Source organism: Ailuropoda melanoleuca, chromosome 6, assembly GCF_002007445.2.
Source record: "Ailuropoda melanoleuca isolate Jingjing chromosome 6, ASM200744v2, whole genome shotgun sequence".
In the NCBI taxonomy this organism is placed as follows: domain Eukaryota; kingdom Metazoa; phylum Chordata; class Mammalia; order Carnivora; family Ursidae; genus Ailuropoda; species Ailuropoda melanoleuca.
The window spans coordinates 77801076-77828051 of NC_048223.1; the positions used below are offsets into that span (position 1 = coordinate 77801076).

Consider the following 26976-nt stretch of genomic DNA (forward strand, 5'->3'; position numbering starts at 1 on the left):
TTCTTGCTGAAACTGGGATGAAAAGAATGCTCTTTTTACCATATCCTGAGATTGGAATATTCAGATACATAGACAGATAAGACTCATGTATTTTGTAACATATATAAAATACTGCATTATATCCACTGTCGTATGCATTAGGTCATGCAAAGCATTTCTGGCAAATAGTCTTCTATCCATATCAAACAGCTCCAGTGTGGGTAATGCACCACTCAAAAAACAATTCGTTACATTTCTATACAGTTTTACTCTTTAGAAAATTCTTCTTTCTATGAACTTGAAATCTGTGTCTCAGGACTTTCCATACATTGGTTGTATTCACGCCTTTTGCAGCCACATGGAGGTTTTTCTTCAGTACACACTATGTTGCTCATCAGCACATCCTTTTTTCTCCTTTGCAAGGGAAAAACAAAATAACTTATCTAGCTATTATATTATTAAAATCAGCAACAATATCTCTTTCTAAATAGCGATTCACTAGAAATTTTACTTTCCTTATAGCTAGAAATATTTAGTGTATCCTCCTTCATTCCCTGTCTCCTTCCTTGCCCTTCTTTCTCTCCTTTCTTATTTGCCTCTTGTCTTCCTTTATTTCCTCCTTTCTCTCTCTTCCCCTTGTTCCCTTCCTCTTTCTTACTTTGCTCACTCCTTGACCTTTAGCAGACGTATGTTAAGGACCTGACACTCTTCTGGCCAGTAGTCATTAAATAACTAAAATGTAGCTTTTAAAAATAATTAGAGTGCCAAAACCATTTTTAAACCAGGTTTCCTGTAATTTTGTTTTTTTGTGTATAGGAGAACTCTATCATTTAAGGTTTTAATAAATAAAACCATTATTGTTCAAATACTGAAATGATATTTCATTTTTATTTAGACCTTTTCCCTTTTCAGTTTTCCTAAAACTAGCTGTAATATACAGGTGCACTTTTCTCATTAGTGAGAAATAGATCAAGTTTTGCTTCTGCTACCTCTCAGGCTAGTGTAAAATTGCTAAATTGTTTTTGTGTGCTAAATTGCTATTTTAAAAGAGCAGTTATGATAATATTAGGTCTCCTAGATGTCAAAAGCTTAATTAATTTACTTAATTTATAATATTATGGTTATGGTGATCAGTAATGTTCAGATAATATTGGAAATCAAAAACTGGGGGGAAACTCCCACTATCAAATTCATTATCAATTAAATTATGGAACCTAAGATTTGGATAAATTGTTTTAGACAGCGCTGGTAACTCCTACCACCACTCTCCAAAACCCAGGAATCAAAGAATTGGGATAATGCAGTAGTCTTCTTAATTCAGGTTCTCACTTTCTGAACTCTGAACCGCATTCATTTGGATAGTGAGAATACTTATATTTTGGAGAAACAATGTAGCTTCCTATCAAAGAGTAGTTTTATTATCAAAATAGAATTTTGTAACTGGTACCAGAAGTGTTTGTTTTTATTTTTATATATAACCATTTCAGTCAAAATTTTGCTAAAGTCATTATGACTGACTTTGTAAATTAACTTGGTAATATAGTAATACTTGCATATAAATATACTGATTCATAGTGTTCTTATTTTTAATCATTTAATTGAGCATAAATTGAATTGATATCCTTCAGTAGTCAATTGGCATATGGATGAGTAGAAATATGCTTTGGAAGAGAATGTTTTTTTTTTCCTTAACAGAGGAAACAACCATATTATAAAAATCCTCAAGTGATGAAGTGATGTATCCATTTTTTAACCGTAACTGTTTCCTTTTGATTAGAAGGAGTGAAAAAATGGCAAGTTATTTTTTAATTTCTGAGTCAGAATGAGAAAAAATATTTTTATTAATTTGTATTTCACATAAATAATTATTTGATTAATTGTTGGGCAATTAAAAAAATTCCTATCTGGCATGAGTAGGAAGAGTTTAAATGCAGTAGCCTGCTTAGATTTTTCAGCTGCACAACTGGACTAGAATAAGGAGTTTTCAACTATAGATACTAATTTTACTCCAGTCTTTAAAATGTATTGGTTTGCAAATAGGGCCTACATTTATAGGTGTGTTTTGTGAAGTTAATCCCACACTTGGCTTTTAAAGCATTAGATTAAATAATCAATGTATATAATATGTTGATACTTAAACACTGTGTTTAGTTGTATATATGTATGTGTGTGTATATATCTTTTTTTGCGTATTTTTTTGTATAACAACGTAGTAGTTTAATTTCCTAACTGTATTTTTGAACTATTTAAATGCAGAAAATAGATAATCTTATCATTTTAGTACCAAAGGAAACATAAATTCCAGTTTCTCAAAATACCAGGTGGTATTTAGAGCAAGGATTAATATCTCTTTATCTCAAAGGCAACATAGAAGTCTCAAAAAGTGCTCAAAACAAATTTAATTTTATTTACATTTATTAATATCAATGTATATCAATTTTGAAAAATTAAGAATTAAAATGTAGAACACAATTTGCAAAAAATATTGCTAATTGTATGGAAGTACATGACAACTTTAGCTATAGTATTAAAGCCTACTTGCTTTTTGCTGTTGATTTAGGTCCCTTGTGGCTAATCTTGCTGCTGCCAATTGTTATAAAAAGGAAAAACATCTTGATATAGAGAAAAACTGGACATTGGTAGAAAAAGCAAGCGTTTATTATATAGCAGTAAGTATTTACCTAATTCAAATTTCTGGTACATATTTATACTATTAATTATAGTTTGTTAGTAGATATGTATTTTTAAATATTTATTTACAACATGTGTTAGGTTCTCTATTACAAATACAGAAAAAAACATCATTCTATGCTAACATTATTTGTATTCCTTAACATTCAAGTCTACCTCTTTTTGAATACATTATACATAGATATTTCTTAACTAAGTATCAAATTCCATATTAAATCAAAAGATCTTAAGATCTTTTGAAATAATTCTACAAATTTACATTTTATATTTTTAGGCTACTTGTTGTGAATGATGCATGCTTTGTGTGGGAAAATATTAGTCATATAAATATGCACTGCAAACAGTTTGAGCTTATTTGCCTAAAAAATCTTAATTGCTGTTTATTGCATAGTAATTACCATGACACGTTTTAATTTAATATTTCAGAAACATTGATCGTGACAAATCTCTTAAATCTAGGAATAAGGGCAGCATGTAATTTGAATTATTAAATATTCTGACATAAAAATAATTGGTTTAAGAATTCACTTCTAAAATAAGATGGTACCAAAAATCCTCCTGAATTAATCACCCCATGAACACCTTGTTTTTATTTAATATGAGTTAAATGTGGCTGATCACAAATAAGTTAGATACCTATGAAAAATTAAAAGTACCTCGTATGCATATAATATATGGTTTTGATATAACAGCTGCTGCCATTCACTACCTGAGCTGTGAAACAGCTGCAAAGACGTGTAAAAAATTGATTATCCAGTAGGAGCATGTTTATTGAAAGTATAATTATTTCTTTCAGTCTAGTGTTAATGTCTCCTACAGCATGTTTATGTTCACTGCTTTAGGCTTTACAAGGTTATTATTGATTCTTCTGTATGGCAAATCCTGCCCCTTTATAATGTCAAGTAAATGCTTACATTGAGAGGATTTTATAGAGGAAAGTAATGTTAGCTCTTTAGACAGTATGTGAGAAAACATTTCAAAAAATAAAAAAAATATTCCCTCTTGATTATCGTCTGTTTCGCTAAATGGTCTAATTTTTTTGTTAGTATCTTGGGAGCATGTTTTTGTAGTGTGGTTCTTTAGGGGGGATTTATGTGCTATTTCAAACCATTGTACATTTGAAAGTCTGATTTTCTTAGAACACATGGTTTAAAATTCGACATTATTTATGTCATATTATTTATATTGGCTATGAAGTATGACAATATATTATGGTGGAAAACTACATTTACCAGGCAGTTATATTTCTATTGAGATCTATGGCAATTGGACTCCAAATTATGAGTGGAAACACGCAGTTTTAACAGTTATGTATATCTAACATTGGCCAAGCCTGGATGAAAGGAATTTTTATAGGAGTTATAGACCCATCTTTCAAACAACTCAGAGTTTTAACAGTTATGTACTGTAATGCATCTAGCCAACTTTGGGTAAATTGGAATTTTTATAATAGTATTAAGTATTTATACAAGTCCAGTTTTATATAAAATGTAGAGTGATCATTTTGGGTCAAATTAATAAAGAAAATTGAATTATTTTTGAAACTTGTCAAAAACAGCCAGAAACAAATATCAAAATGGACTCCAGCTAATATCTGTGAGTTGTTAGCTCTTAGTTTCTCTTTCAGCAATTTCATAAAAAGAATGGTCTTTTACATTGGTAGGTAAATCAATAGTTTGTGTAGAGTTTAGCTATTTTAAAATAGTTCTGAAAATATTAGAGTCATATGGGATACCTTGGATGCTATATAGTCTACAACTGTTTATTTTGCTATTAACTAAGAGCATAATCATTAAAGTCTTTGAAGTCTCTTCTGAAATGTAATGATATTTGTGCAAAGATATTCTGTCCTTCTTTTATTATTTTTTAATTTAATTTAGTTTTTTAATGTTTCAAGTTTTTACTTAAATTCTGGCTAGTTAACATATGGTGTAATATTAGTTTCAGTAGAATTTAGTGGTTCATCACTTACATATAATACCTCTACATTCTTTTAAACCTTTAATTTCCTTTGAGGTCAGAACATCCAGTATAGTCTTTTCTTAGCATATGCTCAAATCACAAGTTTAGATTGAGTAGATATATCAATACTTACTTCAACAAACTAGTTGGGCTCCTCCATATTGGTTCTGTAGAGTCAGCAATCTTCTCACATTTTCATTGTAAACTACTGAGGTTCAACAAGTTGAAATTCTGGGAGCTCTTTAATTTCAAAATTTCTTGGTCTGAGGAAGCAGCTCAGTATATCTATTCAACAAATTTCCATAATTAAGACATCTGTCTGCATTATGTAAACCAGATCTACATACTCAGCTCTTCTTTCCACTATTCCATAAATTAATAATGGTCATGAGCATTGAGAAAATCCCAAACCTTGATCATTTTCTCTGTCAAATAATTCAGTAAATGCGCAATGCAGAGTTCACATCAAAAACTTTGCTGAAAAAAAGCTGAAATGGAATATGCATATACCAGCATTTTCTTTGGTTTAAATAAATGTTTACATCTTCTTTTACCTTCACCTCCAATGAAGTTTAAACCAAATTCCCAAACTCCTTGATAGTATGTGATTAGGGATTACTGGTTATGGTGATAGCTAATTATACTTCTGAAAAAATAAATTTCAGGTGCTCTTCATGTTAGCATTAGGATTTAAATATTTGCATTCTATTCTATAACCATAATACCTAACGGTCTTGTGTCTATATTTAAATAAGTTACATGCTTAACCACCACCAATTATTTTACCGTCTTCCCATTCCTCCTGAATATCCCTCATTTGGCTGCATTTTGTCATCATTTTCCCCCCAAGGAAGGACTCACATCTTCTCTCTTCTTGAGATTTTATTTACTTCTTGTTGCTTTATGCAAAAATGACAACTTGTTTGTTGTAGTATTTTGTGAAACAAAGTACTACTTTGTAAGTAGTGCTTCATTTTCTAGCAACTTTTTATGGGAAACCTGAGCCCAAGTTGATTTTTTATTTCTGTTCTTTATTATTTCCTTATTTCTGCTTACTTTAAATTTAATTTGCTCCTCTTCTACTCCTTATCCTTCATCCTCATCCCCCTTCCTGCTCCACCTGTGCTTGTTTCTTAAGGTGGAAGAATAATTCATTGATTTGAGACTTTTTTCTACTGTCGACATTTAGTGCTATGAATTTCTCTGTAAGCTTTGATTTGGCTACGTCCCACAAATTTTGATATGTCACATTTTCATTTTCATTCAGCTTGTAAAAGTTTCTGCCTTCTCTTTTACTTTCTTCTTTGATTCATGAGTTATTTAGAAGCATGTTGTTTATTTTCTAAATACGAAGATTTCCAGAGATCTTCTGTTTACTAGTATTATGGATTTGTATATTCTTCTTGGCTGTTCTGTCAGATTTTTCTTCAGAGTGTTTAAACAGTGTGCTTAAAGGTGTAGAATTGATTACTTGACCCACTTGTCATTTTGAAATATTTATTCCTGGTATTATACTTTGTCCCCACAACTGTTTTGTCTGATACTCTGATATTAATATAGCCAGTCCAACTTTTTTTTCCCATTGATATGTTGGTATATCTTTTTCTACCCTTTTACTAATTATTTCTGTCTTTATTTTTAAAGTGCATCTCTTGTAGACAGCAGATCATTGGATCTTCATTTTTGTCCAACCTAACAACGTCTACCTTTTAAGTCAAATGTTTATACCATTCCCATTTAATGTGATTATTGATATGGTTAGATTTTACTTCTTCATCTTGGTATTTGTTTTCTGTTTGTCCTTCATTCTGGTTTTTTGCTCTCCTGCCTTCTTTTAGGTTAATCCAGTATTTTTATTTCCATAATATCTTTAATATCTCCTTAATATCTCCTTTTTTTATTTTAGTGACTGCATTATGATTGATAGTATACATCTTTAACTCATCACTCTCTGCCTTCATTTTTTTTAATTAAGCTTTCTGCCTAGTGTGGGTCTCGAACTCACAACCCTGAGATCAAGAGATGCATGCTGTACCAACTGAGCCATGTCTGCCTTTACATAATACTATCAACTGTCACATACAGTATAATAATCTTACAATAACATACTTCAGTTTCACCTCTCCAAGCCTTTATGCTGTCATTGTCACATTTTCCTTTTTTAAAATTTTAAGTTGTTTTTTAAACAGCTTTATTAATATATAATTGACATACCATACAACAGACAAATTTTACTTTTACTCATGTTATAAACACTGTAACACATTATTTTTGTTTAAATTGTCAAATATCTTTTAAAGAAATTTCAACAATTAAAAAACATATTTACTCATTTAATTACCACTTCCAGTTCTCTTCATTCCTTTGCTTAGAATTAGATTTCCATCTGGTATAATTTTCCTTCTGCCTGAAGAACATTTTTAGCATTTCATATATTTGGGTCTGTTGGTGATGAATGTTTTCAGCTTTTGTATGTTTGAAAACTTCTTTATTTCACCTTTATTTTTAAAAGAGATTTTTGCCAGTTCTAGGTTAACAGTTTTTTTTGTCTTTCAATACTTGAAAAACGTTGCTTTACTGTCTTCTCATTTGAATTGGTTTTGATGAGAAATCTGACATCCATACCTTTCTTCTTTTGGACGAAACATTTCACATACCCCCAACCCTGGCTGCTGTTAAAATTTTTTTTATTTATCACTGGTTTTGATCAGTGTGTCTTAGTGTATTCTTTTCATGTTTCTTATATATGGGGCTTAACTTCTTACAGCTGTGGATTTGTAATTTTTATTATGTTTGGAATGTTTTCAGCCATTATTTTAAATATATATTCTGCCCAGCTGCCCCCCACCTTTGCATCTCAAATTACCCAGGAAGTTGTCTCATAGCTCAGTGATGCCACCCTTTTCCTTTTTTTGAATTCTTTTTTTTTTTCCTTTGTTTTTTCCTTTGGATAGTTTCTTTTGGTATGCCTTCTAGTTCACTAATATTTTCTCCTGTAACATCTGAACTGTCATTAATCCCATTCAGAGTATTCTTCATTTCATTTGTTAATTTCATATCTATAAGATTGATTTGGGTCTTTTATTTATTCTTTGTCTCTACTTAACTTTGGATACATAAAAAAGTTAAAAGAACTATTTTGATGTCCTTCTCTGTTAGTCTTTACATCTGTGTTGATTCTGGGGTAGTTTTAAGGTTTAGTTATCCTCCTTATTAAAGATTATGTTTTCCTTTCTCTTTGTAGGTTTAGTAATCATTAGCTGTCATTGATAAATCTTCTTGAGGTTTATTCTGGGATGCAGTTATGTTACTTGGGGCAAGTCTGATGCATTTTTCTTTTTAAGATTTTATTTATTTATTCGACAGAGATAGAGACAGCCAGCGAGAGAGGGAACACAAGCAGGGGGAGTGGGAGAGGAAGAAGCAGGCTCATAGCGGAGGAGCCTGATGTGGGGCTCCATCCCATAACACCGGGATCACGCCCTGAGCTGAAGGCAGACGCCTAACTGCTGTGCCACCCAGGCGCCCCAAGTCTGATGCATTTTGATCTTGCTTTTATGTCTTGTTAGGTGAGTCCAGAGTGGTATTCATTTAACGGCAGTGGTTTCTTAACCAGGGACAATTTTCCCCTTTAGGGACATTTGGCAAAATCTGGAGATATTTATTATGATGATGAGTGAGTGTTGATACTAGTAAGTATAAGACAAGAATGTTGCTAAGCATCCTAGAGTGTATAAGACAGCACTCTACAATAAAGGATCATCTAGTTCTAAATATCAGTAGAGCCAAGGTTAAGAAACCCTGGTCTAAAGCTACATGTTCCCTACTACTGAGGCAAGACTTTCCTGTGCTCTGTTCAATGCCCCATTAATAATGAGATCTTCTGCTCTAGATGGTGGAAACAGACACTATTCCCAGAATTATGTGTGCCCTGGGTACTGTTTCCTCTAATCCTTTTCCCTCTCATTCTTTTGGATGGCTCATTCCTAAGTTCTGATCTGATGAATGTTCAAGAGGAATCTGCAGATTTCCAGTGTTCTCTTTAACATTTTCTCTTCTCTGGTGTTCTAGCCTCTGCACTCTTAACTGCTCCATTCTTCCCACCCTCATTTCTGTCTCCCTGCCTGCCTGGGCTCTGTCATTCCCATTTCAGCGTCTGCTGCTGTAGCCTGGGAACTCTCACAAGCAGTATGCTGATTCAGTATTAGGGCTCACCTGGATGGTTTCCCATCTCTCAAAGATCACTGTTTTTCATTCTTGATGTCCATAGTTTTAAAAACCATTGTTGTATGCACCATGTTTGTTTTTGTTTTTGTTTCATGTTGGAGGGATATATACAATCTGTTTCTCCACTGTCTTCTGCCTTGCATTATTTTTAGAAAGGAAGTCATCCTTATTGTTTCTCCATATCTATGTCTTTTTCTCTAACCGCTTTTAAGATTTTCTCTCTATCACTGGTTTTAAGCAATTTTACTATGATGTACCTTGGTATGGTTTTCTTTATATTTCTTGTGAATGTGGTTTGTTCAGTTTGGAAATTTTTCTGTAAATATATTCTCTCTCCATCCCCTTCCCCTCTTGGAAAGTCCAGTTATTAATAAGCCCCTTGGAATGTCCCTTACCTTAGTATGCTTTTTTCATTTTTTTCTCTCTCTCTTCTTCATTTTTTTATAATTAATATAGCTGTGTCTTAAACTTAGTCATTTCTGTTACAATGTCTAATCTGCCACGAATCCCATCCAGTGTAGATTTTACCTCAGACATGACAGTTTTCATCCCTGGAAATTTGATTAGGGACTTCTTCACTTCTGCCATGACTACTATACATACTCATGTTGCCGTCTCTCATTTTTAACTTTCGTAATGTAGTCATAACAGCTGTTTTAATATCCTTGCCTACTAATTTTATTCCACGTGGTTTTTTGTTTTTTGTTTTTTTCTGGCTCTTACTTTGGCATTGGGTTGTTGCCTTATGCACATGTGCTGAAGACTCAGTGGGAAACCCCTGCAGATCTCAAGTTTTCATTTCAAATCTCTTCTTTCTGTCACTTCTGTCTTGTCTAGTATCTGCCCTTGCATGTGCTGGCCACCGTGGCCTCCTCAAGTGGAGACGAATGACTCTACTTAAGGCTCTCTCTGTCTGAACTGCAGCTTGGAAACTGTCTTCAGGGAGTAAGTTTGAGCAATTGTAGGAGTCACCTGATATTATTCCTTGTATGATTATTATTCAGTGTCTGAAGATTGTTACATACAGGGTTTTTTTTTCCATTTTTATAATTGTTTAAGTTTAAATTGTTTAAGCATAAATCCATTCCCTGTTACTCCATCTTGGTTGGAAGCTGAAATCCCCAGGTTGATTTTTCTTTACCTTTCTTAAATGACTGTCTTTTTCTGCAAGATTGCCTAGCTAACTTTCTCTTTGAATTTGAACTTATTATTAACTTAACCATGGTTTATCTCTGTGTCTGTTGTTCTATACGGACTTTCATGGAACATGGTATTTATTTCAAAATGTAGATTTAGTTCTCAGTTAACCTCATTAATTTTTTCTTTTCCTGTCCCCCAATTTTTTTTTTCTTTCTTGAACTGTTTGAAAGTTAGAATGAAAAAAAAAAAACCCATCACTCATAAATCTGTTAGAGGGAACAATCAAGTAATAGCAAAAATTTCAAGTTTTGGTGAGATGAGTTTTTATCATTTTAGGGGGTTGGGGAGCAGAGGGAAAGACAGGGAGAATCTTAAACAGGCTCTGTGCCCAGCGCATAGCCCTACATGGGGCTCGATCTCACGACCCTGAGATCATGACCTGAGCCAAAATCAAGAGCTCGTTGCTTAACGACTGAGGCACCCTGGCGCCCTGAGAAGTGAGTTTTAAATTGGTCTCGAGGTTGATTCAGCCTCATAAGTTCCCCAAACTATTATTCTAGATTCTGTAAAATTCTTTAGTTACCATTTTATCAATTAAAAATAATTTTTAAAATTCTCAGCTTAGTAAATATATAGTTGTTCATCTGTGTATAATTACTAATGTCATAGTAATTTTTTCTCATATTTTCAGTCACCCCTTTATAGTGTTTTAGACTACATTGTGAATACAGTGAGATTTTGCATAGAAATCTATGCATTATTTCTAATTTATATTTTTTTGAGAAAAGTTTTCAAGTTTCAAATACTAATCACCTTGCAAGTTTAGACTTATCATGGGAAAAGTTTTAAACTTGAGATATTAACAGATATTTAAGAAATAGGATTATCAAAGCTTTCAGTATCTTATGACTTACTCCATAGATTTAGCTAGATCTGTTCCCTTTTTTACTGATTGAAAATTAAGCCCTTTAAATGAAAGAACAGAGAATTATAGTTTGTCAATCGTTGTCTGAGTTTATGGGACTTGTAGTTGTAATTTTCTTTTGGCAACTATGTTTATTTTCTTCTTTCTGTGATTGTTCCAGTTCCCATGGCTGATTACGGATCTCTTTTTCCCCTCTCTATGCTTATTTTATAACTCTGTCTTGACTGCTTATCTCTTTTCGGCCTAGAATCCTACCATTTTGAGGAATATGGTTTTTGTGAGAGTAGGGTGTTCAAAAAGGTGTTACTAATGTTTGCTTCTGGAATAAAAGAAGGTATGATTAGAGATGAGTAGGAGACACATGGTTTGGAGAACTGTACAACCTTGGAAGAACGGAATAGAGTTTATATTTTGAAAGAAATAGTATTTGTATATAAAGGACAAGTAATAATCACTGTTTGGGTTTTACATCTCTCATTTTGTTTGGCCTATTTGGGTTTTCTACTAAAATTTTTAATGATGCCACGAGTACTAATTTATCTTAGAACTGTTATTTAGGGGGGCCTGGGTGGCGCAGTCCTTAAGCGCCTGCCTTCGGCTCAGGGCGTGATCCCAGCGTTCTGGGATCGAGCCCCACATCAGGCTTCTCCACTAGGAGCCTGCTTCTTCCTTTCCCACTCCCCCTGCTTGTGTTCCCTCTCTCGCTGGCTGTGTCTCTCTGTCAAATAAATAAATAAAATCTTAAAAAAAAAAAAAAGAACTGTTATTTAGACTCAGTTACACTTAAATATCTTCCTCAGTTGCTTGAAAGCAGTAACTAACATCCTTAAAATGAGGTGTTGTGATAAGTTGTAAGAAATATAGTCTAAGAGATCATATATTTGAAAATTTTCTTTTAGCAATGTTTTCTATGAATGTGGTTCCAAATTGGAATGAATGTATAATAAAATATGTAATTACTGTTTTTTTAGGATTTGGTTATCTTTTGATAATATTTACCAAAAGATATGCTTACAAGTAAAACTTGGCTAGGAATTTTAAAGTTTGTTTTGATTATGCTCAAAATGTAGTATGTATCATCTGACATTCTTAGCTCTGTTGTGAAAAGATTTGAAAAAGGTTCTAGTGAAAGTGAATTTGTCTTGTAATGGTAACCTAATAGAAACTGGAGTAATGTAAAAAGAAATGTAAGGTAACTATTACTTTAATATGTATGTTTACGATTTATACCCCACCCCTCCCACAAAAAATCTGGACAGTTGAAGATAGGAAAGTTTTACTAACTTGTGGACAGTTACTTAAACTTATTGTCTTAAATGATAGTAGACTATGGAAAAAAGCTTTGTAATATTATCTTTTGAAAGCTGTGCTTTTAAAATGAATATACTTTGGTAGAGTAAGTAAACTAATGGAATTTTTTAAAAATTTAAGTTATTTTGTAAATGACATCTGATTTATGATATCACAATTCTTTATGAAACATTTAGATAGAATTCAAAACACTTTCTGGAATTTATTAATTAATCTTTATAATATTCTTCTGAGATTATTGCTTAAGGAGATAGGATGGTTGAACTAACACTGACTCTTCATTTTATCTGTGTTCTAAATGCAGTTTTCAGCTGTTAAATATTAGAACTCTCATTATATTGGTCAAATCAGTGATCCTCATTTGGATTTGTTCTGTATTTTTGGCCCGAGTTTTTGGCCATCCTATTCGGCACTGCTTCATTAACGTCATTAGGGGTTACTATGACTAGTTTAGTCTTTATTTGAAAATACCCTTTTAGGTGACCTTAAATATTATAAACTCAAAAAAAAAAAAGTAAGAGAAGAAATATGTAGAGGGTTTTTTTTTTCCTTCTGTTGAGCATTTCATGTTTGTGTATAATTCCTGACACTTAGTATACCCAAATTTTTGTCATACAGTGATTTAAAACTTTATGTGCCAGTTTGGTATACTTTCAAGTAAAGTCCAAAACTATGTGGTAAAGACATTTTCTTAAAGTTCAGATATAATACAGAGAGAGACAAGAAAAAGACTGTTGATTATGTGGCTTCTTAAGCATTAGCATTAGAGTTCAATATTTAACTTTAAAAAATTTTCCATGTGTGTATTGATGTTCTGGGAGCTGCACAAATGATTAATATTTTTACTTCTTCCTTGAAGAAATCCTTTTTGTATTCATTTCCAATTTCTCTAGATTTTTTGGGGGGGCACATTAAATGCTAATAACGTTATCACTTTTTTAGGCTAATACTTGGCGATTTTTGTAGATAAATGTTTTCTCCAAGTTGTGCAATTTACTCCTGTATTTCTGTAATTTTCGTTAAGTCTTATTTTGGCATGTTGTCAAATGTAGAACTCTAATAAGGGGAGGGAATATTAAAGTAAGATTATTTTTACTTAAATAGAATAATTTTTTCACTTTGTAGAAGGAAGATAGTATTGGTTAAAGAAGTTTTGAGCTCTAAAGATAAAGATTGGAGATTTTTGTGTTTTGGACTTGTGGCATTATAATGAAGCCCTGGAATTTATAGGAGGTTAGAAACCACACTATGTGCTAATTGCCTTAGAATGGTAAGAAAATAAACATGTGTATAGCACTTAGTTGTTAAGACAGTAGGCCCTTATATAGAGCCCCAAATGAATTAACAAACCATCTACTGAAATGTTTCCACTTCCATGTACTTTATTTATGTATTTCAGACCAGTCAGCAACTGATTAAGAAGATGAAATGTTTACTAAATCTCTTTAATAAACATGATTAAGAGAGGGGAAATTTATAAACATTATGATGGCTGTGTACATTTTTATGTGTTGCCATATCTTTGAAATTGTATGTAAGCTGGACATAAATAGTTTCGTATCTGTATGCATAAGTCTGTTTTTCAACATATTTTTCTGTACACATTGTAGAGGCTTTATATCTTAAATAACTGAACCTATGAGTTCTGTTGTCTATCCTAGATAAAATTGGCTTTAATCTTTTTATAACAGCTTTACTGAGATATTTATATGCCATGAAGTTCACCTGTTTAAAGTGTACAATTCAATGATTGTTAGAATATGTAGAGTTCTGTAACAATCACCATAATCTAATTTTAGAACATTCACATCACCATAGAAAGAAACTTTGTACCCATTAGCGGTTATTCCCTGTGGCCCCTGGATTCAATCTTATATCTACATCTTTCATAACAATTTCAGTGATACTCAGGTATTATGGCTACAAATGATACAATTGTTCCTAATTAGACAAATAATGAATTTATGTCTTTGTTCTTTGACATATGTAATGGAAGTTGTAATAAGTCTATTTTGATTTCTTGCTGCTACCTGTTTCTCTCTTGCAGGCACTTTAAAAAGGTCTTTCAAGCTTTTGTTATTTATTTGTTCTAGATATAATATAGCTATATTTTGGGGTCAGTTCTTTAAAATGTCAATTTTTTATTTGGATGGATGACATACACTAGATGAAGTTTTTTTAAAAAAATATATTTGGTAAAGTGTGATGAAAAAATAAAAAACCATTTTCTTCCTTCTAATACTTAACTCAGGAAGACAAGTTCATATATAAATTCATATTTGCTGTTACCCAGTTTCAGACTAACACAGGTTTCTCAGCTGCTTAGTATAGCTCATTTGACTCTAACTCTTGTGTGCATCATGTGTTTTCTCTCTACCCCTTAGAAATAGCTTCTGGAAGCTGGAGGGAACCCTCTAGACTTCTAGGACATACGCATACTGTCTTTTTCTCTGACATTGTCCTGATATTACCAAATCCTACATAGTTGGAAGATGGTATGAAAGATAGACTGCTGCTTTTTCAAATTACGTTCCTCTTGTTCTCTATAGAGATTTCTGCCACCAGTTTTTCTGGTCATTTTGTATATTCCTTTTTCAAAGTATTTCTTTCTTCATTCTATAAAGAATTTAAGACCACATCATATTATTATAGTACTGTTAAGTTTAGGGGATATGACAGAAACAGTCACAATCAAATAAAACATAAAATGTACAATAACCCACCAAAACCTTCTTAGTTAAACTTTTCCGGAAAGATACACATGTAATAAAGTTAAAGAGCGCCATGTATTCCATTATTCATTCCTCAAAAATATGTTTACACTTACATAGCTCCTTGTAATGTTAACATCTATTTAATTTGACAGCTATAATAAACTAAATGTAATCTTTAAAATATTACTTTACTTGGGAACATAGCTAGCATTTCTCAGGTAGATTGATATTCTTAGAGTAGTGATTTTTAATCTTAGCTTTGAACCCTACCAGAAAAATTTATTTACTCACAAATTTTTCATTTAATTTTTGGAGGTTTATAGATTTCAAAAGACTTTTTGCTAATTCTTGGAGCCCAGGTCAAGAAACTCTGTCATGGCAAATAGTGAATTAAATTGATACATATTCCAGTTAAAGTTCCTTATTAAAAAATGTCCATTCTGAATTTCTAAAACTTTTCCGATTGTGAATGTGTATTTACTTTCTTATATCAATTAAGAATTGATTTTTGTAAAAATATATTAAAGTGGGGAGTCAGACTCAGTGGTGAGATGATGTGGTTTCAGGCCAGTGATAAACAGAATTCTGTAACATCATTCAAATATCTTCATTTGCTCTCTCCTAAAAGTATGTGTATATTTTAACTACCTTAATTAACCAACAGCCTTTTAATGCCATTGCTGTTTTTTAAATATTCCTGAATGTCGTTTTTATTTCGGCCTGTCATGGTGGTTATTGTGATATTTTCAGGTAGACTTGTAGCATTTTCTCTTCATCAAATGAGCTGAATTGGGACTATACTTTGTGGGAAGTTTTTTATAAAGTCTGTAGACATTGCTAAGAATCGGAATGTCCACTGACTTATTAGTTTCACAGATGCTTCCATAATACTTAGTGTACTCTTGGGTAATTAAATTATCATATCCTGACAGCAATCCTGAAACATGCCATTCTTATATAGCCATATTTCTGAGAACTAAAGCAAGGTATTAGCGAACCATATCTGACATGCCATGTTAATTTCCATAACTATTATTACTGGGGTTGGTAATATTTATAAGACATAAAAAATCTTAATAAACCTACCAAGTAAAAAATGGTAAAATACCTACCTTATCATTAGGTTTCCAATTATGACTTCCTTCAAGCTCAGTTGACTCATTTCAAAAATAATGATAAACATCTTTTTTCTGCTATCATGGATTATAAAATAGTTATTTAAGTATACAGTATATCAAAACACAGTATTTTGAATTATTCTCTTTTCATTGTGTCTAGTGTTCATATTGTGAATGAAAACCTCATTCTGCCATTTCATAGCATATTTACATATACACATGATTTTTGCCTTAAGTAGAAAAGAAACAGCTGACAGATACATAGGTTAATTTGCTTTTTAAAATTGCAGCAAGTTGTTCTGTGATTCTTTTGTGTGTTTGGGGCTATTTTGTAGAGAAAGAATTTGTCAAGCAACATTTAAGAGACATTGGCCTTTTGTACCCTTTTCTAAATAAACAGAAACCTGTCAACTCAAGAATAAAATATTTCTTTGTAAATTCTCACCTGTAAATTATTGATAATGGAAGGAGCACCTTTTTAATCCGTATGTCCCCCTTCCCCTCAACACAGCTTTTAGATTGTAGATAAACTTCCCAGCTCAGTAATTAACTGAGCTCAGTCATTGCACCCCATATCATGTGATTTTTTTTTTCCAGTGGAATACATTATTAGAGCACTTACACAGCCAGTCTAGCTGCAGCAGCCCAGGCGGCAACAGCAGTGCCATTTTTCACAAAGAAAATGTTGAACAGGAGCCAAATGTTTGGTGGCAGTCTGTTGCTAGGAAATCAAGGTCCTGAGGCGATTAATGACAAAGCAAGCAATAACAAGAAGGCAGAATTACAGATTTAAAAGAGAAAAAAGTGGTTGGTGTTATAATTACCCAAAGAAATCCGCACTCATTAAATTGGCTGTTTTTATGATTGACTTTAATTGGAGGTTAGCTCAGATATTTAGCTCCTTTCCCACCCCTTTAAACACACACAGGCACATAATCTGTAGAACTGCAGACTTGTTTTTCTAAGCATTGAGAGGAGCTTGCCCTGTAATTTGATCCCCACTGACAGATGCATTTTCTATGCTGCCATTTTGAATTAACCTATTGTAGAACAATTTTCTTCAGCCCTGTTGAATAAAACATCCAGTCTGATTACCTCCGATGGATTTGATAGAGTAAAAGAATGTACTTCTCATTGAAGTAGATTGTTTGCATGGACTCTACTGATTTTGAACTTTGCCAATAAGCACAATCATTTGTAATAAATTTTCAGAGAAATTTGTGGGGAGATGGTAATGAGAGTCACCGTTTCATAGTTTAATGTTTGGGCACCTGCATCAAAACAATACTATTCTTACAGGATTGTTATTTTCAGTAAGATGTTCATAGCCGTTTTAAATTTTTTTTTCTGAATCTCCATTTAGACTGTTGATATTTTTAGAAATAGAATCTTCTATTTATGTGCTCTAAAACGATCATTTCCTCCCCACCAACAGTATTTTAATTACAGGACTCAATGTGACTCCAAGCACTCAATTATAAAAATATTTTTTAATACCTAAAATATTTAAAATTATATTAAGATCTGCCTATTTCAATCAGTCTGTGATGTGTTTAAAAAAATAATTCTTTTATTTAAATTTTCTGGGATTTGACAAAGCATATTACCAGAAAAGCATTGATTAGTTTTCATGTACAATACCAGGGGAAGCATCACAGTTTATTTACCTTTCGGAAGCCTTAAGAATAAAGTTACATGATGCCACTGCTCTCCAGATTTCTAATCGAACCCTGGAACAAAAGAGCCAAGCACATTCTATCTGACAATACACACACTGCTAATCAGATGCCAATGCCAAGCTGTCTGCTTTGTTAAATACTTAGCTTCCTAGAGGCAGGAAGACAGCTGCTATAAGTATGATGAAATTTGGTAGTTCAATCTATTTTTACTACCCTTGGGCTACTAAGATAGTGTTAATTTAGACCACCCCAATTGGTACACTTTAGGGAGTTTTTTAAAGAGTTTGTAATTAAAATGATAAAACATCATTATTACATTGAAGACCTTCTGTAAGTTTTACATTTGGCAGTTACCTACTGAGATAACCCCAGCATGTAATTTACAATGATGTAATGGTTGTAATTGTGTTTTGGAAAAAAAAAAAAGAGGAACTATAGGAGACAAGTGCTTCCTTCAGAAGTGTTTTGATATCTGCTTCGATTTCATTTAAATCTACTTCTATCCCAAAATTGCCTACCTAAAATTGACTGTAGCAGCCATAAACATTAAGATACTATACAAATATTTTTAAAATGTTATCAACACAGACACTACCACCAGGGGGAGAAAGCTAAACTTAAAGTCTTTAACTGATGTTACTGCCAGCAAGTAGATTGTACTGCTTAGACAGATATAGTTAACCACCTTACCCGATGACACCTGCCTTTGGGGACATGATTCTAAAATTGTACGTGAAATCTGTACAGACTTACCACACTATTTAAGTGTAAGTACCTCATGCTTTGTTTTGTATTGTTTTAACAGAGAGATACAAATAAGCAGCCCAAAGATTTGTATTGTTCTTGTATTATCTGTCAATCTATTTGAGGAGCTGTCCTCCTGAAATTGAATGCTTTAGATCTGTGATACTGGGCAGCTATCAGAGCATATCTATTAAGATGAAATAATCACATAATTAATATAGCAACATTGAATAACCTGTAAGATAGTTTTCTAGATTATCGTCATTGCAATATAATTTTGTGTTTAAAGAGCTCTGTAGTGAATCATTAACAATTCAATCCTAAACAAATGTGTGAGCAAAGACTGTGGATTCTTCCCTTGGAGAACATTTTATAAATGTAGAAAATAGGTGCTTGGGACTAGAACCCAACTTGCAACCATGAACAATGTCAAACTTGATCTCATAGTCTCACATGTTGTATAGTAATGCCATGGAAAAGCTAATTAAAGAACTTAGGTGACTTTTCTCCAGTCTAGAACTTTAAAGTGAAAGATTATAAACTCTCAGTACTAATAACTTTTAAGCAGTGACTCTCCATACAATTTTAGGGTTTATTCTGTGAAGAATCATGATATCTACTTTTACACTCTGATTTTTAATCTTTTCAAATATTAAAATTACAAAAGACGGGTAAGGAAGATGGTTGACTACAAAGAGGACACATGTTAATTGTTAGGGTTATAGAACTGTTCTGCATGGTACTATAGGGTAGATCCTTGATTATGTGCATTTATTAAAGCCCATAGAACTGTATAGCACAAGGAGTTAACTTTAATATATGCAAAATTTTTTAAATGTTGTGAATCCTAGGATGTAATGCAGTCTGTCACAAGTGACTCTGCCTCTATTGCAAATATATGACATTACCTCACAGAGGGGGTGGGAGAAAAAAAGGAGCTGATCTGAGTAACTTCGGGAAAATGGTGTCTAGACTGGAGAATGAGAAGCTGAAGACAAAAGAACATTACAGAAGCACTGTATTTTAGTAGGTGAATTTGTTTCTTGTAAGGATATGCGTTAATAATTCTGAACCTGCTTTGTCTATATACTGGGGTTGGACAAATATCTAAATAAATAATGAATGTTGTGATTCAGGTTTCTCACTATCAGAGAGGGAAATTACAGGTAAACAAGAGAAGCAAGGGGAAGAGCTAGAGTAAAACCCTGTGGTACTGGATTAGAGTTGGAGATAATCTTATGAATTTATGTTTAGCTTAATATATATATAAATGGATAAATGCAGAAATAATCACAGATACATGTTTATACATGGATTAGATACAGACATATATTTCCTAGTTCTGTCTACTGAGAAGGCTTAGAAGCAGTGATACCCCAGTAGTGACAAACATACCTTACAGCCTGATCTGGGTTTATAAATACCGTTCTCCAATAAAAGGATCTAGAGTTCTTGGAGAAATGGCTGAGTCTAGGGCTAGGGCAGGGAAAGTGCAACACGAACATGGAGCATCTTATACGCTTCTCCCAAACCCATAGCCTTAAACTGATCATGAGAAAAACATCAGACAAGTACAAACAGCTGGACATTCTATGCAATACCTAAAGAATATCCCTCAAAACTGTCAAGGTCATAAAAAACAAGGAAAGACTGAGAACTTGTCACTGACAAGAGGAGGCTAAGGAGACGTGACAACTAAATACAAAGTGGTTTCTTGGATCAGATCCAGAACAAAAAAAAGGGATGTTAGTGTAAAAACTGGTGAAATCTAAATTAAGTATGGACTATAGTTAATAGTAATGCAACAAAGTTGTTTTCTCAGTTTGGACAAGTGGACCATGGTAATATGTTAACATAGGGCAAACTGGTATATGGGAATTGGAGTTTTTTCTGTAGATCTAAAATTACTTCCAAATAAAACATTATTTTAAAATAAAAAATATATGTATCTACCACCTATCTCAAGAAATGGAACATTATTAGTATCTTTGAATCTCTATGTGCTCCTCATGATCCCATGTTTCTTTCCACTCCAGAGATAACCATGATTAGAATTTTATTATTATTATTATTACTCTGTAGCTTAACCACGTACGTATCCCTGATCATTCTATTGTGGCTCTTCAACTCTTCACCTTTTAACATAGTTACAGTATCTTTGTTTTCTTTGCTATATTCTTGAAACTTTATCCGAATCTACTTTATCATCTGGCTGTCTAGAGTGGTGTCTAATATTGTTTTATCCGTCCATTGAGGTTTTTTTTCTTTTTAAAGATTTTATTTATTTATTTGACAGAGATAGAGACAGCCAGCGAGAGAGGGAACACAAGCAGGGGGAGTGGGAGAGAAAGAAGCAGGCTCATAGCGGAGGAGCCTGATGTGGGGCTCTATCCTATAAGGCCGGGATCGCGCCCTGAGCTGAAGGCAGACGCTTAACCGCTGTGCCACCCAGGCGCCCCCGTCCATTGAGTTTTAATATACATTTCTTTTTTTTAAGATTTTCACTTCTTTCTCTCAAATCTGCTTCTTTCATTATTTTGATAAACTTTTCTCTGCTTTCTCCTATTTATAATAATTTTATTTAAAAAAATATATTAAACTTATTATTTTCTGTTTTGTGCCTAGCCTGATATTTAAAACTTTTGCAGTTCTGATTTTGTTGTCTGTTGTTTCTGCTAGCTTGTACTTCAAGCTGCCTCACTTTTTGTGTGTGAGCTCATGTTCGTTATTTGTGGTAATTTCCAAGGCTGACATGAAGATATGTTTCCAGAGAGAGGATTTGCATTTGAATCTGCCAAGAGCCTGGGGATACTGTCAACCTGGGAACATACTGAAATAAATTTTAGGCTTAAAGTTTTATGGGCTGCATAGATAGCATGAGTTCCAGATGCATAGACTTTCATGAAGGTGGGCTTCTGGTTAACATTTTCAGGGAAGATATTTTTACCTCCACCCAAGTTTGAAACAGTCAGATTTCCTCGCTGATTCTTTCTGTGGGATAGGTGTAGTTCTGCTAAGTTCTACTAGGCATGCGGCTTTATATGGAGATCTCCAATTAGACTCCCTATGTTTAGTATACCTAGGATTTCTCTCCTCAATCTTGGGCTCAATAGTATGCTGATAAATTTTTTAAACCAGTTCTCTGGAGGGGAAAAAGTCCTTATTTGTAATATTTTTGAATTTTGTGTTATGGCCGATTTCACACTACCAATGTGAAGTCACTGAACATGAATTTGGGTAAAGATATGTATAGTTAGCATTCACAAGCTGGCTGCAGGATACCACTGCCAGCTTTCTGTACATGGCTGCGAAAACTGAACCTCAATTCATGGGTTTGCCATATCTCCCGAATGAAAGACATTTGAGTGTTTGCTTACCTCCCTGGATTTCCATTTTACTTTGTTTTAGCTTTTTGCGTATTCTGTGTCAACCAGGCAATATATTTAAAACTCAAAAGATTTTTTTGTTTTCTATTTTTAACTTATCATTTGTTATTTTTAGTAAAAGGGCTGTGTTATGGTACTTAAGTCACCTTTATTGTCAGAAATGGAATTCCTTCTTGTTTGCAAGTATAATTTATTGTTTTTTAATTGTAAACATGATACATGTTGATTACATTAAACTTGAGAAATATTTTTAAAAAGGGAGAAGAATGTTAAAATCCCCCACAGTCCCATCATACATGTTTATATTTCGTGAATACTTGTGTCTTTTTGAGTTTTTATACAATTTGCATTGTACTGTATCTACTATTTCATAATATGATTTTATTTCTTTATATTTAATGAATGTTTGCTCATGTCATTAAATATTCCTCCACAATATCCCCCACACCAGTTACACATGAGAGTAAAAATAAAAAGTCTGCACACATGAGAATTAATTTAATCCAGGAATCCAATCTTTCCAGCATATAAAAATAATTTTCCTAATATTCTTTGAAGCATATTAATAATTACAAAATACTAGAAACTATGTAAATGACCAATCATAAGAGATTGGTTGAATAAAACTATGGTACTACATACAATAGAGCATTATGGAGTGATTTCCAGGAAATGTTAGGAAATCACAAAAGGAAAGCACAAAAGAGCATATATAGTGTTACCTTTTATGTAAGAAAAAGGAAAAATAAAACATGCATATATGCAGGAATGATAAAGCAAAAAACAATAAAATCAGTAACTTCATGTGGTAGAAAAAAGAAAGTGCAGTAGAAAAGATATGGGAGGGCATGACACTTCTTGGTGGTATATTTTTGGGTAATTATGATAGCATATTAATATCCTACCTATTCAAAGGGTTAAGTAAAAATATTATCAGTAGGATATGGGACCTAAAACTGTTAGTAAACTGAAACAAATGAACTTAATTGGCAAAAGTGAAATGAATACTATAATCACAGTGAAGATGAAAAAGAAGGGAAGAAAGAAGGGAGGACTAATCCAAGTAATTTCTGAGCACACACAATATTGGACTATATAGATCTTCAGTTTGGGCCAGAGTAGCAGAGGAGGAAATTATTACAAAAATAAATCCTGAACTCTTTTTAGTACATTTGTTTATTTTAGTGGTATGGGCAAACTAATTCTGAAACTTCTTTGAGCATGTGAGTAAATGAGTTGATATCATTTGGGAGCTGTGTTCTCACTGTGGAAAAAAGGACATGCAATGTGAAGTGGGAGAACACAGGAAAGAACACTGTGGCAGATGGATTATATTAGGGATATCTGTGTAAATATATAATTATATTTCTCTTTTGGATAGTTTATTATTACTGTATAGAAATGAATCAAGTTGTTGTATATTGATATTGTATCCTCCATCTTTACTGAATTTTTTTATTTTAAGAGTTTTTCGTGAAATCTTTAGGGTTTCTATATAAAATATCATGTTACCTATAAATAGTAACAGTTTTACCTCTTCCTTTTGGATTTGGATGCCTTTTATTTCTTTTTCTTGCCTAATATCTCTGGCTAGGATTTTCAACACTATTGAATAAAAGTGGTGAGAGTGGATGTCTTTGTCCTGTTTCTGATCCAGAGGAAAAGCTTTTAGCATTTCATCATTGAGTATGATATTAGCTGTGGACTTGTCATATGTGGCCTTTATTATGTAGATGTACATTCTGTCTGTACCCACTGTTTTAAGAGTTTTTGTCATAAACGGTGTTGAATAATGTCAGCATGCCTTTCCTGCATCTGTTGAGATGATCATGTGATTTTTATCCTTCATTTTGTTAATGTGTGTCATGTTTAATGATTTGTAGATGTTGAACCATATTTGCATCCCCAGAATAAAAACCATTTAATCATGATGTATGATCCTTTGAATGCCATATTGAATTTGATTTGCTAATATTTCATTGAGGATATTTGCATCTGTGTTCATCAAGAATATTGGCCTATAATTCTTTTCATGTGGTGTTCTTGTCTGGTTTTGGTGTCAGGGTAACTCTGGCCCCATAAAACGAGTTTTGAATATTTCCTTCCCCTCACCCCCCCTTTTTTTTAAGTTTGAGAAGGATAGGTATTAAATCTTTAAATGTTTGGTAAAAATCACCAGTGAAGCCATCTAGCTTTAGACTTTTGTTTGATGGCAGATTTTTGACAACTGATTCAGTCTCCTTACCAGTAATGGTGTATTCAGATGTTACATTTCTTCATGATTCAGTCTTGGAAAATTGAATGTTCCTAAGAATTTATCCATTTTTTTTTCTAGGTCCAATTTGTTAGCTTATAATTGTTCACAGTAGTTTCTCATGATCCTTTCTATTTCTGTGGTTTCAGTTGTAATCTGTCTGAAGTTTCTGCTTTTATTTTTTGTGAATTCTCTAGCTAAAGGTAGTCAATCTTGTTTATCTTTTCAAAGAACTAGCTCTTAGTTTCATTGATATTTTCTTTTCTTTTTCTTTTTTTTTTTTTATTCGACAGAGATAGAGACAGCCAGTGAGAGAGGGAACACAAGCAGGGAGTGGGAGAGGAAGAAGCAGGCTCATAGCAGAAGAGCCTGATGTGGGGCTCGATCCCACAACGCTGGGATCACGCCCTGAGCCGAAGGCAGACGCTTAACCGCTGTGCCACCCAGGCGCCCCTCATTGATATTTTCTATTATCTTTTTCATCTGTTTCATTTTTTGAAGTTATCTCTATGTGTGACATTGCACTTGAGTTTACAACCCCAAGATCAAGAGTCACATGCCCCACCATCTGATCCAGCCAGGCACTCCTCATCTGTTTCATTTACTTCCACTTTGATCTTTGTTATTTCCTTCCTTCTATGAACTTCAAGCTCATTTGTTGTCTTTTTCTGTTCTTTCAGGTGTAAAGTTAGATTATTTGATATTTTTTTGATTTGAGAGGTAGGCCTGTGAACTTCCCCCTAAGGACTGCCTTTCTTTCATCCCATCGATTTTGGAAGTTGTATTTCCATTTTCATTTGCCTGCAGGCGTTTTTTGATTTCTCCTTTGATTTCTTTTTTGACCTATTGGTTACTCAATAGTGTATTGTTTAATCTCCACATATTTGTGATTTTTCTAGTTTTCTTCTTGTAATTGATTTTTAGTCTCACACCATTGTGGTCAGAAAATATGCATGATATGATTTCAGTGTTAGTAAATTTATTGAGACTTGTATTGTGGCCTAACATATGATCTGTCCTGGAGAATGTTCTGTGTGCGCTTGAGAAAATGTGTATTCTACTGCCTTTGGATGAAATGTTCTGTGTATATCTATTATGTCCATTTGGTCAAATGTGTCATTTAAGGCTGATGTTTTCTTAATGATTTTCAGTGTGAAAGATCTATCCATTGATTTACGTGAGGTATTAAAGTTCCCCATTATTGTGTTCCTGCCAGTTTCTCCCTATAGGTCTGTTAATATTTGATTTTTGTATTCAGGTGCTCCTATGTTGGATGCATAAATATTTACAAATGTATTATCCTCTTGTTGGATTGACCCCTTTATAATTATGTAATGCCTTTCTTTGTCTTTTATTACATTATTTGTTTTAAAGTCTATTTAGCCTGATATAAGTATAGCTACCCTAGTTGTTTTTTGGTTTCCATTAACGTGGAACACCCTTTTCCATCCCTTTATTTTCCGTTTGTGTCCTTACATCTTAGGCAAGTGTCTTATACGTAGCATATAGGTGGGTCTTTTTTTTAAAATCCATTCAGCTGCTCATTGTCTTTTGATTGGTGAATTTAGTCCATTTACATTTAAAGGTATATTCTTACTGCCATTTTGTTATTTGTTTTCTGGATGTTTGTGGTTCCTTCATGTTCCTTTCTTCTCTTGCTATCCTCCCTCCTGGTGATGGCTTTCTTCAGTGTTTTGCTTAGATTCCTTTATATTATATTTTATGTGTCCATTACAGGTTTTTGCTTTGTGGTTACCATGTGGCTCACATGTAACAGCCCACATATATATAATAGTTTATTTTAATTTGATATCAACTTAAGTTTGAATGCATTCTGAAGCTCTATGTTTTTATTTCCCTTCCCCCCCAACATTTTATGACAATGTCACATTTTACATCTCCTTGTATATCCCTGAACTGATTATTGTAGTTATGATTTTTTTTACTACTTTTGTAAGTTTCATAATAGTTTTATAAATGATTAATCCCCTGCCTTACTGTATATTTACACTTACCAGTGAGATTTCTACTTTTATATGTTTTCTTATTACTAATTAGTGCTTTCCATTCAGCTTAAAGAAGTCCCTTTAACATTTCTTTAACATCAGTTTAATGTTAGTGAACTCCTTTAGCTTTTGTGTGTTTGGAAAACTCTTTATCTTACCTTCAATTCTGAATGATAACCTTGAAGGGTAAAGTATTCTGGGTTGGAAGTTTTTTCCCTTCAGCACTATGAATATATCTTGCCACTCCCTCTGGTCTGCAAATCTGTTGAAAAATCTGCATATAGTCTTATGGGAGTTTCATTGTACATAACAAGTTTTTTTTCTCTTGTTATTTTTAAGATTCTCTCTTTATCTGTAACTTTAGACATTTTAATTAGAATGTGTTTTGGTGTGGGTTTCTTTGGATTCTTATTTTCACCTCTCTGGGCTTCTGGATCTGGACATCTGTTTCCTGCCCCAGGTTAAGGATGTTTTCAGCCATTATTTTTTCAATAAATTTTCTGCCCCCCCTTTCTCCCTTTTCCTTTTGGGAACTCTGTAATGCAAATGATATCCCATTCAATATTTCCCTTAAGCTATCCTCACTTTTTTAAAATTCTTTTTTCTTTTTGATACTCTGGGTGAGTTCTACTGCTCTGTCTTCGAGATCATGGATCTTTTTTTTTGCTTCTTCTAGTTTATTCTTCAGCTCAATTATTGTATTCCTCAGCTCTGTGAATTCTGTTTGGTACTTTCTTACATTTTCTCTCTCTTTGTTGAAGTTGCCACTTCATTCATTCATTCATGCTTCAATTCATTCATTCATTCATGCTTCTCCCAAGTTCAGTGATCATCTTTATG

At 33.1% G+C, this 26976-nt stretch overlaps 1 protein-coding gene and 1 long non-coding RNA gene across 3 annotated transcripts in view; one reads left to right on the forward strand and one right to left on the reverse strand.

Moving 5' to 3' along the window:
• The window catches only part of ADK (adenosine kinase), a 518992-nt gene that overhangs the window by 251480 nt on the left and 240536 nt on the right, over window positions 1–26976 (forward strand). For both annotated transcript variants that reach the window (XM_034662708.1, XM_034662709.1), the window contains exon 6: window positions 2540–2648. In XM_034662708.1, coding sequence (XP_034518599.1) covers window positions 2540–2648 — 109 coding nt within the window. The remainder of the gene's footprint in view (window positions 1–2539; window positions 2649–26976) is intronic.
• On the reverse strand, window positions 292–16568 carry LOC117802703. The gene is made up of 3 exons (XR_004626175.1): window positions 16513–16568; window positions 4766–4917; window positions 292–393 (listed from the first exon to the last, which is right to left on the reverse strand). It is a non-coding gene; the product is annotated as an uncharacterized LOC117802703 (long non-coding RNA).